A 20,122-nucleotide genomic window follows, 5' to 3' on the forward strand; every position below is an offset into this window, starting at 1 on the left:
CTGAGTCAGAGTCATGGTGGCAGCAGGCCGAGCAACGTAACCCTGATCTTCTCCCTCAGAAATCCCAGGCCAAGTCGTATGTGGAACCCCTCTGTTGTGTTGTGGGTCATTCGGGGGGGTCCAGTAACTCTCCAAGGACAAATCCTGGTCAGATCCACAGATGAAGTAGCACCAGTTGTACTCTGAGCTCCTTCCAGATATCTGAGCTCCTCACCACGTCCCTAAAGTGAACCCAGACACCCTGCGAAGGAATCTCATCTCATCCGCTTGCATCTGAAATCAAATTGTTTCGTTTACTGCTCTAGAGCTCCTGACAACAGGTGAAGGCTGAAATGTAAAGTCGACTTGTAAGAGCTCCACCCTCCGGCCAAGATCTTTCTCCACCAATCGTCTGATACAACTGCTGCACCAATCTGCCTGTCAATACCAACTAATCGAGCAAGTTTCCCTTAAAAACATCGGGAAACCCCACAGCTCTCAACGGGAATAACTGGTTAATTGACTGTCGCTGAGAAAAAGCACTAATGATTTGCTCTGGGACATTAGAGGAACATTAACCTGCTCGCCTTATGTCTGAGGCAGCAAAGAAACATCAATGAAGCTCAAATGAAATCAGCTGCAGGCTCATCTTTTTCCCTGCGTCTGAACAGATACATGGAGCATCTGGACGATTGAGGAATGTGACGCCAGCTGATTAGTTAAAAGTTCTTTTTTCTGACTAAGATTAAGAATATGTGCGTCGCAAAAAATTAGTCTCCCTGGAAAAATATGCTGAACAAAGACGTTCACTGTTCTCAAATCAGCAATTATCATGATTCCGATAAGAGGTCCACTTATAGATTAAGTATTTATAGTCTGCGTTGGTGGTGCTTGTGTAGTCACGCTGCCTCATGGGACTGATTAGGCTTGGGAATGTTTTGTTATGATTAGCCCAAGGTGGGTGGTGGTGATGCAAAAGATGAGGATCATTTTTGGCAGTGACAATGACTTCGTTATTTCACATACGTGGTCACGTTACACAGTCATTATCAGATTGCAGTTGTTAGTCGTCAAGGGATGGCGATGCTCATCTATCAGTCTGTTTGTCTGAAATATGAAATACTTCTGAATGGATTGTCATGAAATGTCAGACATTTAAGGTTCCCAGAGGATGAAAGACACATGTGATACCAGAACCAGTCTTAAATGTGTTAAATCCTGGGCACCTGCACACACACTGTTCATGTTGTCTCCTAAGACTCACACGGCCAGTAACACTGACTGTGCAGCACTGACTTAGTGCACTGCTCACCCCCCACCCCCACCCCATCTTTCTTCCTGTCTTCATACACACACCAAAGAATTCACCTTAAGCTCCCAGCATCAAGCCCTACAACCATTCCTGACCATTGTGCTGTCTCTGCCCTGCTGTGCCACACATAAACACACACACACACACACACACACACACACACACACACACACACAGGCTTCTACACCTACAGCTTATGTAACCAGTGTTCCACTCTGGGTTTAGAATAATTGGTGGTGTTAAGCATTAATCTAATCAAACTGTGTGTTTAAGAGCTGATGAACAGCAATCAACATGGTCAAAGGCATTAAAGCTTGTGTGTGTGTGTGCGTGTGCGTGTGTGTGTGTGTGTGTGTGTGTGTGGTACTCATGTAGAAAGGAAGCGTGTGCAGTGCAGCTATAAATCTACACCGTGAGAGAATAATCGTTATTGCTCATCTGGTTCGGCCAATAAAACACAGACATAGAAGCACATCATTAGTCTCACGTCTCATCCTGAGGATCATTCGACAGAAGTCTTCCTCTTTCTCAAATCTCAGCTGTGTGACTAGAATTTGACCAACTTATCATTGTGTCTTCTGTTCCCTCCAGTGCTCCTTCCTGCCCAAGTTTTCCATCCACATCGAGACCAAATACGAGGACAACAAAGGGAGCAATGATAATGTGAGTGGAGCTCAGAGTGAATGTGGTGGAGAGGGTATTGTGTGGGTGGATCTGACAGAGAAAGAGGGGATCTCAGTGTGGCTTCTCAACATATTAGTGCTTTACTTGTTTCTGAAGTGTTTCACACTCTTTTCTTGTACCTTTTCCAGTCTCATTCAACTGTGTTCTCAATCCTGTAGAGTTTTTACACACAGGGTGATCAAATCTCTGTTTTGTCTATTCATTGGCCCTCATCGGTACCTCACACAAGCTAAACAGCTGTGGCCTTGCTGGAAATAAATCTCTTCTTCACTCACACACAGCTTATATCTTACAACGCTATCTGATTTCTTTCTATTCAAACATTCTTGGGACTAAAACGGAGATATGTAAGGAAATGTGCAGGCAGAGCATCAGTAGCAAAAACATAAACAGCCTCAAACATGTCACCTCATGCTCTTGTTCAATGACTATGCAACAATCAAACCCTAAAGCTGACAAACACCCCAGAACCATTTACTCAGTTCAGCTCAACTTAATGAACGTCATTGGCGTGAAAGTTTTGAAACATGATTGCAGAAGCACGTGAGGACGGCACAAATGCATATTAATAAATCACGTAACAATAATAATAGCAAAAAAGATTTGAAGAAAACTAATTATAAGGTAAATGTTGACTTCATACTACTTTCTCAAGGTTATGCAATACTACCTGATCAAGACTGATGCTGAAAACTGAAGGCCGCAGCTCCACTTAGTGGTGACTCATGGGAGTTGCAAACCCATTATGATGGTTTCACAGACGGTCATGATTTCACATTTGAAAGCGACCGTAACAAGCGGGGGTGTTTTACAACTGAGTTGAATAGAAGTGTTTGCTCCTTCCGCTCTCAAGTTTACACCATCTCCCGCCGCCCTCACCATTTGAACAGTTCTCCCTCGACTCTTCTGCCTCACTGCTTTTAATAGCCTTTTCATCCCACCCACTGCCCCGTCTTCCTTCCGCTACACCTGCATGGAAGTTCCAAGGACGCAGGACGCCCGATCGACCCTCTGTGACGCAGGAGCGGCAAAGTTGCTCTGAGAGGAGCGGATAAGTAGCCGACGCTGCTTTGGTATTCCTGTGTGAGTCAGTCAGGGAGAAATCAGTGGCCACACGGTGAGAGTGAGTCACATTCACCCTCACACTTTGTTTAGTGTATCTAAAGGTAAAGCCAGGAGAAAAGAAGGGAGCGCATCGTGTGCATTTAACAGGAAATTAAAAGCTCTTTGAGCCATACCAAGTGACAGGGGAAATCACAGCACATCTTCCCACAACATTTGTCAACCCCTGAAGTGCACTATTGATTTCACTGTCCTCCTCACACATTGAACTGCTCCCTGTTCCTCAGATCTTTGGCAGCGAGCCCCGAGACGAGGAAACGGAGGTGTGGTTCGTGGACATCGCCTATGATGAGATCCCCGAGCGCCACTACAAGGAGTCAGAGGTGAGGGGGGTCAAGTCGCTGATCTCCGGACACACACTTGTTTGTGTGTGCAGGAGCACATAGAGGAAGTTGGAAAGGAGGGTGTGGAGGAGAGAGCGTGGAGGGGAACAGAAGAAGGGATGGCGTGTGAGCAGACCTTTCTCGAGCAGCACCAGCTCATTTTTGACCACCGGCTCGCCATCTGCCTCCTCGGAGTGATGGAAACGCATGTTTGTGTGTGTGTGGGGGAGGTGACGGACTTCAGCTGCGGTGATGTGACATTTGTATGCGCGCGTGCGTGCGCCCATCTATCAGGGTATGATGGTGATAAAAAGCTGAGCTATTAATAATCAAGAGGGGTCATGATGTCACTGCAGCTGTGTTTTATTATTGACACCCTCGCTCACGCACACACAAACACACACACACACACACACACACGTGTGTACACACCTGCCAGCTGGGTTTATGGTCCTCTGCTCTTATTCCGTCAGAGCTAAAAATAGCACAGAGATGCTGTTCAGGGCTAAAAATGGATCTTGTGATCACTGAATTTTGCAGACAGACGGGTTTCGGAGAGTCACCAGATAAACACCTGACAATGCACCATGGAGACCGGTGTCACACATGAACGAACCACATTACCTGCATGATCAGACACGTGGAAGGCGACAATGCGTTCATAGCATGCATGTTTTTTGTGTATTTTTGTGCTGGACTCATCACACAGATTGTCTTGTTCTAATAAAAGACATACTTGTTTCGTACTTTCCCCAGATTCATTTCTATTAAAAAGGAACAGAAAATCAACACGTTGTTGTTTAAGTAGGCGGTAACTCTGTGTTGGACTATTTCCTGGCTGGGTGCAGTCATTTCCTGGAGTTTTGTTGTCACTATAAGGTTGCCAGGCGCCCAGCAGAGACTTCAGGAAGTTACTGCACCCTGCACATTATCCCCCATAAAACCACAGCCGGCTGTCTCCAGTCTTCATGCTACACTAAATGGCTGCTGCCTGCAGCCTCATATTTAGCTTACAGGCTGGAGAGTGGCATCAATCGTTGCATCTAACTGTCTGCAAGAGAGTGAATAAGCATGTCACCCAGAATGTCAAACCTTTCCTTAAAAATCTGAGTTTTCCAGCCCCAGGCATTTGTAGTGATGTTACGGCAAAAGTAAGTCATACTGCGGTATATAAAATTTCAGTCTCTATGACATCGAAATATCACTTTTAACACCAGAGAAGATGTTCAGTAAATCCAGACGATATTAAGTTAAAACACTGATGTGGTATTTTATGCAAACATTATAAAAAGAACAGGTTCTCTTCAACATTTCTCATCAGTTCCATTTTTGTCTGCCAAGAAACTCTGTGACACATTTTACGCGTAGACAAATGCAACGGGCATATTCCACCTCCACCTGCGAGTGCTTTCCCAGCAGAGTTGTGTGTCGCCCACGCACACACTCACAGTCAGACACATGACCCTAAGACAAATGAGCACGACAGCGTAATTAGTCTATAGGGAGCCGTGAGTTGTGCACGCAAAGTCTGTGATTAGAGACTTCTGCTGTGTAGGCTGGCTGCACTCTGCATGGGGCTCATAATGAATGCAGGTGATCCTGTCCTATAGCTGTGCAGGTGCGCTTGTGCGTGTGTGTGTGTGGCCATGTATTTCTCATATTGTGGGGACATAAATCCTTGTGTGTGTGAGTGCGAGAGAGAGACAGAGACACAAATGACTGCAAACAACATTTTGATTAGATATTGGTTATGAGGATATTTGGTCTTTTGCAGACATGCTCATGCAAACCTTTTTATCCTGAGGAAGAATTCCTCATTTACCGGGCATCTCGTGATCTTGCAGGACCTGCGGTATTTTAAGTCGAAGAAGACTAACCGAGGCCTCCTGCAGGAAGGATGGATCAACAACCAGGACCCCATCATGTGCTCCTACAAGCTGGTCACAGTCAAATTTGAAGTCTGGGGCCTGCAAACACGTGTGGAGCAGTTTGTTCACAAGGTTGGGATGTAAAAGTTCTTGTGTGATTTTTTTGTTTGTGGGGACAAGTTGTAGACTCCCAGAAATACACTTTCCTTACTCAGAGAAACTTTTCGACCCGTGTAGATCAGTGTCAGTGCCAGAGGCGTTTCATTTTCTGCTCTGAAAACATGTGACATCCAGTTCATTATCACCTTCTACAGTATGTGCCCTGTTCACACTCACTACAGATTGCCTTGCACCGCCTCCCTTTACCTTGGCAGCACATTTTAAACTTCATATCTCCCAGCATCTGTCCCTGGAGTGAACTGTCCCTGTCCTCTCCTTGCCAGAGGCACACACACACACTCCCTCTCACACACACACACAGGCAGGGTCATTACTCACATTAAACACCGGGGGTGACTCATATTTATCGCAGTCTTCCTGGGTGAACATTTAGATCTTGAAAGGTTTTGAAACTCCCTACAGCCTTCAGAGTAAACTCACCCCTGAATTTCCTCCCTGCCTCTGTCCCTCTTTACCTTTCTTTCCTCCTCTTTCTTGCCTCCTTCGCTTCCTTTCACTCTCTTTTTTTTTCTAATTCTGCACAGGTGATTCGAGATGTCCTGCTCCTAGGACACAGGCAGGCCTTTGCCTGGGTGGATGAGTGGATTGGTAAGCTTATTAGCGACGGCAGTGCTCATGAAACATGGCTTAGTTCTTTCATGTGTGAGGCAGCCAATCTGTGTGACTCTAATTCAAAGTATACCTCATAGAAAGTATTGTATAACTGATACAGCTAATGAAATGTCTTTAAAGGGTCTTGAACAGCAATTTTTATGTAGAAAAGCCTCTGCGAGTACGCTGAAAAGCACCAAGTTTAGGCATGTGATGGATATTGGTTTTGAACCACACAGCAGGAACCCTCTCTGATCTTTGTACTCACCACATTTTGATGCTTTGCAGCTTTCTGTTTGAAGAATACCAAGGCTTGTAGGGTTTTGCAGGGATATCTGAATCATCAGTGTAAAATCAAAGAATACGTGTGTAACAGGTATTATAAAACTAACCATACTTTACATAGAACATGTTTGACAATAATTGGACTGTTAATTAAGCATAACCATAGCCAAGATTTTGTTGATCCCATTTTGGGGAAATTTACTTGTTGCAACAGCAAGAATATAAAGGAGAGGTGGAAAAAAAGATAGATAGCCACTGTCCATTGTATCACTGCCTTATGTAGAATTAAATTGTGAACCATAATCACAGATCAAACAGTCCTGTTACTCTTTCTAAGTGTGTACGGCCTCCATCCCGACAGACATGACCATGGAGGAAGTCAGAGAGTACGAGCGTGCCACACAAGAAGCCACCAACCTTAAGATTGGCACCTTCCCCCCTTCCATCTGCATCTCAGAGACCCCCCTGCCATCCAGCACCCGCAGTGGCCCTAACAGCGCGCCGTCCACTCCCCTATCCACAGAAGCCCCCGAGTTCCTGTCAGTGCCAAAGGAGCGTCCCAGGAAGAAGTCAGCTCCGGAGACCTTGACCCTGCCGGATCCGGGCCGCAGGGACTCGATCTTCAAACTGCCCAGCTTTTTCTCCTGGAACTCCAGTCCGCAGCCAGAATGAGAGCGGGGCCGTGCCACTGGTGAACACCCTCGACCTGTGGATCAGCGGAGGATGCCTGCCCAGCACATCCCACAATGCCCCCTCAGCCAGCGGAAGCGAAGGAGACTTTTTGCTGTCCTGGTGACCCCAGCCCCTTCAGCAGACTCGCCGGTGTTACAGCAAAGCCAGCAGCTCTCAGACTGCCTTCATACGTACAGCCAGGCAGCCTGATCTCCACAGCAAAAAAGTCCTACGAGGTGTAAAGGTCACAGCTGGAGGCTCCTCATTCTTCTCTCCTCCTCAGAAAACAGACCACCAGCACCGTGCACCAGACAGTACGGAGTCCAATTAGTCAGATTGAGTGTAGCGTACATTCCTGAAAAAGTTTAATCCCACAGAGCATCACCTTCCTTTCATCCAAGCTCAGGGTGTGTTGACAAGATATGTTGATATTCAGTCTCTGCACATAAACTTGACATGTACAGAATTTGTTTTTATTTCTGCTTTAAGCATCAGAGTCTCTGACTTTGTTAGCAGGTGCTTGTGGTTTTGATGTATCTACATATTTATGCGGTTGGGACTTCTTGACAGATCCTTGTTTGCCACTGTATCAGTTGAGTATTATGGTTTTCACAGACGGCTGTAAGGTGATTGTGTATTCTTGTATATACTGGATGAACATTATTTAACTGGTATAATGTCAGTATTTCAAAAAAGGAATATCATATTCAGTGATGATGCTGCCATGAAACGGCTCTCGTGTGTTTTAAAGGACAGGACTCTCTATCTTCTTTCAGTGTTTGGTTATTATGGTGAGTTCTGTCAGCCTCAGTGTCTGTAAATGATCTCTGGAACTGCATGATCTTTGAAATATTTGTGAATTTGAAATGTTCTCAGTGTTTTCTTTGTTACTGAATCTCAGCCTCATACTTAATGTTGTGTTTTAACTGAGTTTTTGCAGACTGGTCATGTGGTTTGCATGTTGTTTTGCTGCTTTATTCATTTTTTAGTCATACTGTTGATGGATTTTGTATTCAGTAAATTAAATTAAATCCTGCTGTCTCAATAACCGCGTGGAGTCTCTGTTTATACCGTTTATTTGAATGGAATCAAATACAACCACTCAAACAAATAAACTCATAATCTAATGTAGCTCAGAAGCCGCAACTAAAACCTAAGATATGCAAAGTGCTCATTCACTCAAAACATGCTGTTAGATGTGTGATAAAGTCATGAGACTGGTTTAAAGGACCAACACAATGCGTATTTTGCCCTAATTAACTTTTTGTTTTGAATTTAATAAATGCAATAATCAAATTACATGTGTAATGCATTAAAAAGTAAAGTTCTGACATCTGTTATTAAGTTGCTTTCACTTAGACCAAATGTCAAGTACCCAACTGAAACATTTACTAAAAGCCTTTGATTTTGCACAAAGTAAATAATCAAGTAGCAACACAGAACAGTCATTTCTGTGGTCATGAAAAGCTGAGTCGTACTGTGTGATATGTGAGTTATAATGCACTTTTACCAAATGTAATACTGCTGCAATATAAACCGACTGGTTCCAAGCAGGTGAATCTGACTGAAGGCGAAGTCTTCCCCAAAATATAACGACTCCAGCCTTGGCTGACGAAAGCATGGAGGCCTAAAACAAACACACTTACACGGGCTTATACCTTTAAAACAACACGAGCATTCACACACGGCAGCGTGAATTGGCTGCTGTTTGTGATTCACAAACATTCACGTATCCTCTTGTCAAAGCACCACGCAGAACTCAGACTTTATAAAAAACCTTTATTTAAAAATAATGACCTGACAGTTACACTGTTGGACAGACATGTAGGCACTTTTAAGAGTTCCACTTAACAGGACAAACCAACTAAACTCTTAATTAGCCGTTCATTTGGCCGATAGTTAACGGGATGCCGTTTTGCCCACCACAACACATAATATAATAAATATTCCACTTCAGTGTTCACACAGTACAACCACAAAGCACATTTTTTCTGAATACTCCCCTTCCAATTTAATGAAATGCGAGTCAACAATGGCAAAGTTATGAGTCGATAATAAAAGTTGGAGGTTTCAATGTGCAAGCTCAGTTTGAACATGAAATATTATAACATTAACATTAAAAGCAAGCATCCATAAACCGTAGAAATCCAGCCTAAAACATTAAATTCATCTTAAAAATTCAATGCTTGTACAACACAAGGTGTAATGACAGCACAAAGACAAATAAAATGAGGTTATGTTTCCCATCCTTACATGTAAACACAATAGAAACCACCACAGAACATCGACCCTGTTGATAAATGTGTTAAGTGCTAGCAGGGAACAAGGAATGAGTCCATTTCCCGTGTGCGTGATTGTGCCGTCGTTACTTTTTTCTTCCCCTTCATTATCTTTCCTCGAAGTCTTTGGCGAGGCTGTTTGTTGTCTGTTCCTCCCTGAGGTTTCGCATGGCATTGAGGAAAAATTCATACCAAAAAAACGTGAAACCCGTTGACAATGCAGCCTTCACAAGGCTGGGTGAGAGGCCTTTGAAGAAGCCTCGGACGCCCTCCTCTCTGGCTATTTGAAGCATGCAGTCCACGAGGCCTCTGTAGCTTCGCACCTGCACGGGAGAAACAGGTGAAATGTGCTGAAATGCCCAAAATATTAGCTCCGAAAATGTGAAACATGATGCAGAGGAGCTTACCTGTCCAAAGTGAACTCTAGCTGCCTCAAAGCCCCCCACCTGCAGCCTCTTCTTGAACAGGTCAAAGGGGTATGTGATTGCTTTGCTGATCATTCCAGCTCCACTGCCACACACCAGGCTTCTCAGGTTTGCTTGATGGGGGACATAAAAAGTGAATACTTCACATGTGCGTAATGTGGTGTAACGAATGTGATGGGCAGGACAGTGAGCTTGACCTCCTCTGACCTCCTGAGTTTCCAGCTTTGGGCGGTGGAGCCAACAGCTTTTTAAAGACGTTGTAGGAGAAGAACTGCAGCCCAGCGTAAGGAAACACCGCCATCAGTGTTGGAGACAGGCCGCGATAAAATGTCAGTACTCCCTCTGAGCGGCACATGGTAGACACAGCATGTCGCAGGTTGCTGTACACCTGAGAGGACAGATGAAGCATAATGCAGGGTTCATTAGGTTAAATACCGGACAAAGTAAGTGAATTATATGCCATTTTTTCAGTATTTTCCAGCAGTCAGAGGTGTGTAACGTCTCCACACAGCCGCAGTCACATACAAAACATTTAGAATTCACAAAACAGGCAGGAGAAAAAATATGTGACTTTTGTTAATGAAAACTAAGACTTTAAGACTTTCTAAAGCCTTTCTGAGGAAACTGAATTACATTATTTTTAAGACTTTTCAAGAGCTGCAGTAATCGTGTAATAAGCACCCGAGCAAACCCACATTTTAAAGTTTAATCAAATTTGCATCATTATAAAAAGAAGCATATTGGGCTCCATTAGGCACCTGATGACAGAAAGCCAGTCTGTATTCCCACCAGAATTTTCACTGCAGCCGCTGGTTATTCATCTGTTCCTCCCTCACCACATTCACAGTTGGTTTCGAGTGTAAACCGACTGTGACTCATTGGTTTGTGGAATACCATTTTAATGACATTTTGGCCATCGCCATCTTAGTTTTCTGGAGCCAGAAGTGAAGATGTTTGGACGAGAAATGGGAAACTGTTTACTGAGGTGGTAAATGCAATGAGAAATGGGGTTATTTTCTCATAAGCTTACATACTGTACAATCGGACTTCCAACCAGTGGAGGCGCCTCCTGCTGGCCATTAGAAAAGAATACACATTTAAGGTACTTCCATGGCTTCATTTTTCAGCTCAGTCCACTATTTATACAGTCCATGTTTGGTTTCTGTCTGAACATGGGCTGATAGCTATCTCAATAAATTCAACTCATCAAATCAATCAAAAAAATACGAGAAGAAGAACTACGACTACGAGTTGACGTGAGAAGTTCTGACAGCTATCTAAAACTTTCTGACAGCTACAGTATTTCAGCAGTGGCAAGTGCTACCTTGGGTTCTCCCTGAGCTGCAAAGCGTGTCCGCAGTGTGTCCAGGGGCTGGCAGACCACTGTAGCAGAGCAGGCAGCCAAACCGCCACACACAAAGTGAACTCCTGCTGTCTGGCTGTCATACGGCGTCGTCTCGTGGACCACCTCAGTCAGCAACTCAAAACTGGCAAACTGCAAAGCACGCATGCACAAGTAAGTTAATCTTGAAAATACGGGTAATTGCTTCATTACTGTAAGATGGTTTTGAGGAGTTTATTTGTTTGTGTGAGCATGCAGTTTACTGTTTACAGGCTCTACCTGGACAGCCCCAAAGCAGATGGAGAGGAGCTGTGCAGGGATGTGGCCCTTCCAGAAAGCAGAGAGTCCCTCCTCTGAATGAATGCAGCGGGACGCCTGAAACAATCCCCGATACTTCCCCTCTGCCCTCCGTGTAGACACAGGTTCAATCTGCAGCTGCGGGTAAAAAATGCAAACAGCATTAACAGCATATTTAATTTCTATAGCCCAGTTTTTCATGATCATTCAGTTACTGAAATGCTTTAATTTATGTTTGAAAACTCATTATTATAAAAAGATTTGATTCAAATGTTTCCAAAAATCAGCATGAATCCATAGTAAGTGCACAGACACATCATTACCTGAAATCTAATTTTAAGCACGTCAAAGGGGCTGATGAGGGCTCGGGTGACCATCCCAGCAGCTGACCCAGCCAGCGCTGCCTCTTCTGGAGAGGGGGTTGCTTCCCGATTGCTGGGGTCATAGCCCACCATGTCTCCACAGCCTCAAGATTTCTGCTGACGCTGCAAACAGAAACCATGAATAATTTGTGTTTTGTAATATTAGCTCAATTAAAAGTAAGGTTTTACTCAAGATTAGAGAAAAACTGTTTGAAACCATCATACCATCATATATAAAAACAAGTATGGCCCGGAATCTCACTTAATTCCTTTGTCTATTGGCAGATTCAAATATATTAAATATATATAGTTGTTGCACAAACAAATACAAAAAACTTGACAGTACCATTTTAATGATGTAACAAGTTATGGTAAAGCGATTTTGAACTGCATCATATTTTATACACTGACCATGTGTTTTCTACGTGAAATCTCAATCTGCAAAGTAGATAGCTGTCCAGAAAAGGCATATAGATAGAGATATGTCAAAAACGCATGTAGTTACGTCCAAGAAAACACATTTTTTGTCAGAGATTTGAGAATTTTGCTGCAGAAATGAACGTGTGGAAATATGCGGATGCGCATTATCATATACATTCGTTTTCTTACGTTTTTGTACTACTATGTGGAGTAGTAATTTGTGATGCCTTGTAAGTCTAGTAGTTGTTTCCAGGACACATTATTAATAACTTCATTCATTCAGACGTTAGTGGCACAACTTTCGCCATGGGCATCTTACATAATGCTGTTAAGCCTAAAATACTGTCGATCAATATTAAGACAAACTCAAATCGTCAAGACCGTGATATAATACAGTATAAATACTAAAAACACGTGTGAAACACTCGGAGGATCAGAGAAGGTAACAGTCACAGCATGTAGAGGACATGCACTGGGACCTTGGGACTAGCTAAGGTAAACTATGAACAACAGAACTGCTGTTTACTTTGTACCGAAGCACGCGGCTACAGCGGTGACATAGGCAGAAAGACACCTACCTTATTATACTATGTCCCTCATAAAATACTTAACCCCGATACGCACAATCCAACACTAACGGAACATGAACATGTATCCATTGCATGCCAAAAATTACTGATATTACTTCCGGGTCAGGTGACGCGTACTGACTCCACCTTGCAAAGCAGAAATATCGCGTTAAGATGTATCACTGCCTCATTTTAGACACACCGGAAATAACATAACCACCACGTAAACCATGGTTTCCTTCGTGTTTGTTTTTGTCGCGGTAGAGAGAGTCAGATATTTATCTTGCCGTGGCACTTCAGCTTTGAAAGGCTGAGTTGAGTAACGTTTGCTTATATCTACCCAAGTGGAGTGACCAGCATCGATTTAAAGAATTGGCGTAAATTTTAATTCAAATTTCGCAGACAATTATCGAAATGTAAGTAACTGAGTTGTTCTGTTTTTTTCTACCAACTCGATATGTAGTTAATGCCAACCCGTTTCTTCCTTTTACGAGCAGTTGTAACGTAAATGTAGGTTAGTAGCGTGAGGTATTCAACTTGACGCTAAGTCGTCTTAACGTTAACGCTAACGTTCAGCGGTTCTGCAATTGAGCAGACGCACACACGAGCAAATTCGCTATTTCACTATTTCTGCTAATGGTAGCTATTAGCTTGTTGCTACAAAGACAGCAAAACTGTTAACGCTAAGTTACATTAGCTGTCGGGAACCCAGCGAAATAGCGGTACCCAAGTTGACGTTTAGCTAACGTTAGATGTCGCGTTAGCAAACGTCAACGCTATCGTTAGATGTAACGTTAACGATGAGTGAAAGTTTCTTGAGATGGGTATGCGGCTAATATGCTGACATGAATACTTCACTAATGAAACTTTGTTCTTGTGTTGTGCGGTAAATCTGTTAATTTGGGGTATCAGGTGACCTTTTGGTTGACCTGAGTTTGCCCATGTAATCCCTCCTATCCCCCTGTGAATGAGCTGTGGGGAGCAGCCAGTTTGATGACAGCACAGGATTTTGCAGTTATTGTTGTCACACAAATCGTTGTGTCCTCTCTGTCTGTAATGTATTTTGCACCCAGGCTAGACGCAGAACCCCAGTCTGTTTGCGAAAAAGCTTACATTTTTTTAAAAAACACCTTTTATGCTTTTACCACTCTATAATGCAGTAACAAGTCTTGTCTGGTCTTCACAGTGTGACAGCTCTCAGGTGTAATTTGCTATCATCCATCATGGAAAACTCAGCTGACGACTACAGGATCCAATCATTTGACCTGGACACCCAGATGTTGCTGAAAACAGCATTGAAAGGTCAGCATATTGCTGTAATCTTATTATTACTGATTTATAGGAATTTTAGCATCATGTCAACGCATCAAACATTTTTTTTAATCTTACCTGCATAGACCTGTTGCTGAAACGTAATCGATACACGACCACTCCATCTTATTGTAATTGCGTTTTTGTTTCTTTCAGACCCAAGTTCAGTCAACCTGGAGAAGGTATCCAATATCATCATGGATCAGTCTTTAAAGGACCACGTGTTCAGCAAAGAGGCCGGACGCATCTGCTACACCATTGTGCAGGTCCATGCTGTTTGCAGTTTGATGAGCTGACTGTTCATCGGCATTTAACAGTAATTGTTGTCCATGTTAGTTTGTTTGATCAAGACACTGAGCACCATTGAGGCAGAGGGATTAAAGAAACCAGAGCAGGACTTAAACATCTGATTGAGTCTCTTTAACTAAATTGTTAATCCTCTCATCTTAATGCCTAACTTGTAGTTTACACTTGAGCAACAGGAGGCTCTTAAACCATCTTAACTACACCACTATGTTTCCTGACTTTTTGTCCATACTCCACCTTCTGTCCGCCCTCTTTTGGTCACCTTGTTTAGGCCGAGGCCAAGCAGAGCAATGGAAATGTTTTCAGGAGGAACCTGTTGAACCGGCTCCAGCAGGAGTTCAGGGACCGTGAGGAGACAAGGGGCCGTTCGCTGCACGAGTGGGTGTGCTACGTCACGTTCATCTGCAACATCTTTGACTACCTCAAAGTAAGTTAGTCTTGTTTCGCCTTAAGATATTTCAAACTTCATCATGTTATCATATTGTCTTAATCCTGAATACAGAGCAGTATTTTTAAATTCAAGATTCGAGAGATTCAAGATTACCTTTATTGTCATTGAGCATAACATATCAATGAAATTTGCATTGCAATCCCGTGTTAGAAACAAGATAATAAGAAAGATAATAAAATAAGATAAAGATAGTAGAATAAAAATAAACTAACATGCAGTAAAATATGTATATATGCAATAAAAATACACCAGAAATAAAAATATGCTAAAACAATAAACAGTAAAATATACCAACAGCAGCTGAAACATACTAAAATGTTTATACTGAGTGCAAATAGCTGACAATTTTTTATCATCACACAATGTATATTGTCATATCGCACAGCCTCAGTAAACGCTATGTATGTATTCACGTTTAGGTGAACAACATGCCGATGGTGGCCCTGGTCCATCCTGTGTTTGACTGTCTGATGAGGCTGGCCCAACCAGATGCTCTTATGAATGAGGAGGAGGTGAGAAAGAGTATATATTTATATCTTCTTCCTGTTTTTGTTAGATGCTTATTAGGTAAACCACATCATACAAGAGAATACATAATAGTCTCTGAATATATTGTTGCTTTAATGCTTGTACTCTTTACCTTGGTAATGGTAAACAATACTGGGAAAAAAAGCCAAAAATGTACAAATTTCAAGTTAGAATACATTTAAAGAAGCCATACCTAGCAGAGTTTGTGTTTCACGAGGGCATCTTTATTTTCCTATAAGTTACCAACGTGTCCTCCACCTCTCTGCGCAGGTGGACTGCCTGGTGCTGCAGCTGCATCGCATCGGAGAGCAGCTGGAGAAGGTGAACAGCCAACGGATGGACGAGCTGTTCTTCCTGCTGCGCGACGGCTTCCTGCTCCAGGAGGGCCTTTCATCCATGGCCCGTCTGCTGCTGCTGGAGATCCTGGAGTTCAGGGCCGGCGGCTGGCTGCTCAGCAGCACTGCCCACAAGTACTACTACAGTGAAATTGCTGACTAGGATCGTTGCAAGGACAAGGGTGCTGAACAGCTGTTCTGCAGCTGCGTTGGCCAACCTTCAAGCACCTTGAATACCTCTCCTAAGTCACCACTGATTATGAAACCAGCAACATCCTCCAGGAAGTCAGTGGAGGGTTTTGTGAAGAGTGCGGTTCATAAACTGTAAAAAGACTTTCATTTTGCTGGATTGTTCCTGCGTTTGAGAATATTGCTGAGACATGGTGCCGTGGATGTGGAACGTGCAATAGTTCACAAGGAGCTGAAGTTAAGTTAACGAGGTTTAGCCACATTCAGGTACACTTTGTTTAAGGTTTGATTGCAGCTAAAGAAGCTGGATAGATTTTTTTTATTTTATTGTTGTTTTTAATCTTGCAGGCATTCCTGTTTTCAGAAAACATTTCAAAGTCCGACTTATTTTATACCAGATCCAAAGGGCTTGGAATAGACATTCCAGTCAGAGGCAAGCTGATTTGGTCTTTGCTTTATTTTTTACTGTTGTATGACCAACATTTTAATTGAATTGAAAATCAATATTTTACTTATTTAGTTGAATATTTTTGTGTAGAACTTTACAAATGGTTTGCAGTTCAGGGGAGTTTTTTGCCTAACCCTTTGTCCTGTAGGATTCCTGTTACTGTTTCTTTCCATCTCATTATGTGTGGCTGTTTTTTCAGATGAAGCGTTGTGTCTTAATTCAGGGATCTTTTTCTTTTTTTGTTTTCTGAAAGCTCCACTTAAAAAGAAGGAAAAAAGACCAAGAGATTGGTTATAGTTCATATTTAAACTGTGTTTCTACAGATAAATCAGTCAGATATTTTCGATTCACACGTTTTGTTTGTTACACAAGTTGTGCCAATATGATAAGAACAGCATGATCCAATACAGGACACTTGACAAAGCCAAAGCCCTTAATTTGTAGTTGAAGTCTAGGAGGACAGTGGTGGAAGAAGTACTCCGAACATTTACTTAAGTAAAAGTAGTAGTACCACTTTGTAAAAGACTTGCATTCAAATCTTTTCTTAAGTACAAAAGTATTAGCATCCAAAAATACTGAATATGAAAGTGCTCATTCTTGCAGAATGACCCAGAAACATTCAGATTACATCACTTTAATGTTGCAGCTTGTATGGGTGGGGCTAATTTTAATTCTTTATATACTGTTGGGTAGCTTGTGGACTTCCCCCTTGGATCAATAAAGTCGTACCTTAATTAAACAGAATTTATTTGTTCATATTTTGTACTATTAATTGAATCTGCAAATTAGCCAGTAACTAAAGCTAACAAATAAATGTAGGGCTTTAAAAAAAGTACAATATACTAATATAGAGTAGCAGAAAACGGAAATATTGACCTACCTAAAAACTGTATGTGAGTAAATGTGCTCGGTTATTTTCCACCACTGCTGGTATTTTTCCTCCCCTCACATATACACAGGTCAGTTATGAGCATAAAGCTTGTAGAAGTTTTTTTTCCTTGAATCCAGCTTCCACCAGCATAGGTCTGCTACAGCCTGTGTAGCAGAGCTTAGTTGTACGTCCGAGTCTGTTGTCACCTTTGTTGATACTCAGTAACAGCTTTTGTCTTCAAAGCTGTGCCTTGGAATCAGACCGACACAAGTCTTTGACATGACATTATTTTTGAAACGCTGCACCTGTAGTTATGTAAAGTCTAACTTAATATAGAATTGGCTTTCACACACAAAATCAAAGCCCAGGATGAGGGATAACTGCCCACCATAACGAGTCTACTGGCAATGGGAAATATGTTTACTCCAGATTATGGCCATGTAGTTTGCAGACAATTCCTTTTGTTCCTGAAGTCTCAGGCGATACTTTGAGCAATGAGAGCTCTTCAAGTGGAGCCCACTAAAGGATGCCACAGTTCTTCTCAACTGTAGGTAAAAATAAAAAGTGGAATGTTGTAAATTAAACTGGACAGCGAGGTCTTCAAAAGAGTATTGACCCTTATCCCCAAACATGTTAGGAGAAGAATGTATCCCCCTGTTGTACCGCTGCCAGCACTGATCAAGCTTAATTGGTTACTTGCCAATCCCTCCAGACTGCTATTAGGTAGAAATTAAAAGAACTGAATTAAAAGCCCAGCCATGGTCAGGAATTAGGATATGTTATATCTCCTCATTATTTTTTTCTAGTTCTGTTTGGAAATTTGTGTGTAGGCTTAAATATGTGTCACCACATTCAGACCAAGTCCATAAAACAGAGAAGTGGGTTTAATTGATCCTAGTTAAGTTAACCACGATGGAATGCTGTAGATACTAGTCTCTAAAGAGCACAGAACTGACTGTAATATATGTTTATATATTTTATTACACCGTTGCAACTTTTTTACATTTTACTCAATTCCATTTTTCACGGTTGGGTTGTACATTTATTGCAAACTTATTTGTTCTAATAAATCTTGGACGTTTTTCATTAAACCACTTTTATGTGTGTTTATTGGGTGTGAATTAACAATACAACTGAGCACTATTATTGTACAGAATGCAGTTTCTCAATACGAAAAGTAATCCTTGTTACCCAATATATTTACAGTACAGTCCTTCCACCAAAGGATTTTTACGGTGTTCACAACTTCCAACAGCGCTTTGAGCAACAAAACATGTCACTGAATCTTCCATGACACTTTGTGGCCAATGCAATGTCTGTCAATCTGAAGAAACATTTGAAACGGCAGCGTTTCAGTCCCAAGAGTTTCTTTCTACCACCAACGGTAGTGAGCATAAGCTCTGTTGGATTCGGCCATTTTGTGCAGCTCAAACTTCTTCTTGACAACGTTACCCTCCTTCACACAGGCTGCCAACAGTTCCTGGGAAAGTTTTTCATACAAATGCGTGCGTCTGTGTTTGTTGACCCTGCATTCTGTGATCATCCATTTCATGGCGAGGAAGCGCCGTCGGTTGTCCGTAAGAGGGATGGGCACCTGGGTGAGGTTGGAGATCAAACAGAATATATTTAGTCTTTCTGTTTATTCTTTCTTGGCACAAGATCAACAACAAAAACAGCACAAATCTGCCTCATCACTGACCTGGTAGTTCTTTCCTCCTTTCTGTATGGTGGCCAGCCCAACAACAGGCTTACAGTTCTCCATAGCCTGGTGAAAAATGGCGTAGGGGTTACACTCAATCTCTTCTTTCTTCCCATCTGGAGCTTTGTGGTATTTCTCCACCTGTTTCCTCTTTATGTTCTCCATGGTCTGGAAGCAGAAAGAGAAATTATGGTAATTCTCTTACTGGTTAGACCAATGGCGAATCTTTGAGCTTCACTTTGAAACTATGAACAATGTTCGCTTTCTCACCTCCATGAAGATCTCTCGAGCCAAAACCTTGTTTCCATGTTTCATCATCATGTTGATGAATTTACTGAAAAGTGAAAATAAAAATGATCACCTGACATGAGCTCTCAGATGCACAGCTTTGACTAAACAAGTAACAGCCTCCTGCAGTAAGCTGGGATGCTTTTGCTCTACCTGATGACTGGGTCGTCGAAAACTGAGCTGGAGACTGAATTTGTTGCTGCTTTGATGGGTCTGACCACTTTGAGCTCCTGCTGCTCCTTCTCCTCAGCACTCAGCTCTGTCTCTGGTTTGCTGTAGGCCTCCTTCCTGACCTCTGGCTCCAGATAGTAAGGGTTGTATCTGCTCCATCTCACCAGAAACACTCTGCAAACAAAGGACACACAAGAGAATTTCACAAATTTCTTAAACTGTTTATATGTGTTAGGACAGGAGATCCATTTTTAAACTCAGCACTTGTGTGAATGAGAGATAAAATAGTTAATTGTTCGTTCTGTTAACGTGACATGGAAAAGTCATTACTTTTGAAACTTTATAGTGAAAATTCTCTATTGACCGATTCAAAAAAGATGGACCTTAATAACGTTAGCGGATTAATAATGAAGAAATTGTTTATTGCATCCTTGCTACTATACGTTTGCGTTGGCTCTTCTTTCATGGCTGATATTTAGCATAAGAGCTAGCTCGCTATGCAACCAACCAATTTACATTAGTGTTTTGATTCTGAATTGCACAAAAAATACACCGATAGCACAGATATAATAAATAGACAGCTAACGCCACCTGTTAATTTTATTTTTGTCATTACAAAAACAATTACCTTGGTGTCCAAGGTTTTAATAATCCTGTGATGGAAGCAGCCATCTTGAAAATGTGAGTACCAGTTAGGACCCCGGATTAGTATGTCCTGCAGATGCCTGCGAATAAAAAGCGAATTACAAAATCAAAATTGCATTCAGCAGATTTTAATTTCAAAACCAAGGCAAAACATGTCTCTCTGTATTTTT

The 20,122-nt window shown here is 42.2% G+C and overlaps 4 protein-coding genes across 4 annotated transcripts in view; 2 read left to right on the top strand and 2 right to left on the bottom strand.

The window, feature by feature from the left end:
• Positions 1-7,016, top strand: part of pitpnc1a (phosphatidylinositol transfer protein cytoplasmic 1a) — a 33,674-nt gene extending 26,658 nt beyond the window's left edge. Inside the window, exons 5-9 of the mRNA XM_041957653.1 lie at positions 1,883-1,954; positions 3,325-3,420; positions 5,265-5,420; positions 5,993-6,056; positions 6,706-7,016. Of these exons, the coding sequence (XP_041813587.1) occupies positions 1,883-1,954; positions 3,325-3,420; positions 5,265-5,420; positions 5,993-6,056; positions 6,706-7,016 (699 nt within the window). The remainder of the gene's footprint in view (positions 1-1,882; positions 1,955-3,324; positions 3,421-5,264; positions 5,421-5,992; positions 6,057-6,705) is intronic.
• Positions 7,017-8,778: 1,762 nt separating this feature from the next.
• On the bottom strand, positions 8,779-12,817 carry slc25a19 (solute carrier family 25 member 19). Its single transcript, XM_041957693.1, has 7 exons — positions 12,720-12,817; positions 11,683-11,844; positions 11,342-11,497; positions 11,045-11,215; positions 9,928-10,108; positions 9,703-9,833; positions 8,779-9,618 (listed from the first exon to the last, which is right to left on the bottom strand). Exons 2-7 carry the CDS (start codon positions 11,812-11,814, stop codon positions 9,403-9,405), a joined length of 987 nt encoding a protein of 328 aa, XP_041813627.1. The 5' UTR covers positions 11,815-11,844; positions 12,720-12,817; the 3' UTR covers positions 8,779-9,402.
• Positions 12,818-13,004: 187 nt separating this feature from the next.
• Positions 13,005-18,237, top strand: mif4gdb (MIF4G domain containing b). The gene is made up of 6 exons (XM_041956758.1): positions 13,005-13,126; positions 13,897-14,012; positions 14,178-14,287; positions 14,599-14,754; positions 15,198-15,290; positions 15,577-18,237. Exons 2-6 carry the CDS (start codon positions 13,934-13,936, stop codon positions 15,802-15,804), a joined length of 666 nt encoding a protein of 221 aa, XP_041812692.1. The 5' UTR covers positions 13,005-13,126; positions 13,897-13,933; the 3' UTR covers positions 15,805-18,237.
• mrps7 (mitochondrial ribosomal protein S7) lies at positions 18,122-19,993 on the bottom strand. The gene is made up of 5 exons (XM_041956757.1): positions 19,936-19,993; positions 19,290-19,481; positions 19,119-19,182; positions 18,849-19,016; positions 18,122-18,743 (listed from the first exon to the last, which is right to left on the bottom strand). Exons 1-5 carry the CDS (start codon positions 19,977-19,979, stop codon positions 18,522-18,524), a joined length of 690 nt encoding a protein of 229 aa, XP_041812691.1. The 5' UTR covers positions 19,980-19,993; the 3' UTR covers positions 18,122-18,521.
• Positions 19,994-20,122: the final 129 nt, after the last annotated feature.

This window comes from Chelmon rostratus, chromosome 17, assembly GCF_017976325.1.
Source record: "Chelmon rostratus isolate fCheRos1 chromosome 17, fCheRos1.pri, whole genome shotgun sequence".
In the NCBI taxonomy this organism is placed as follows: Eukaryota; Metazoa; Chordata; class Actinopteri; order Chaetodontiformes; family Chaetodontidae; genus Chelmon; species Chelmon rostratus.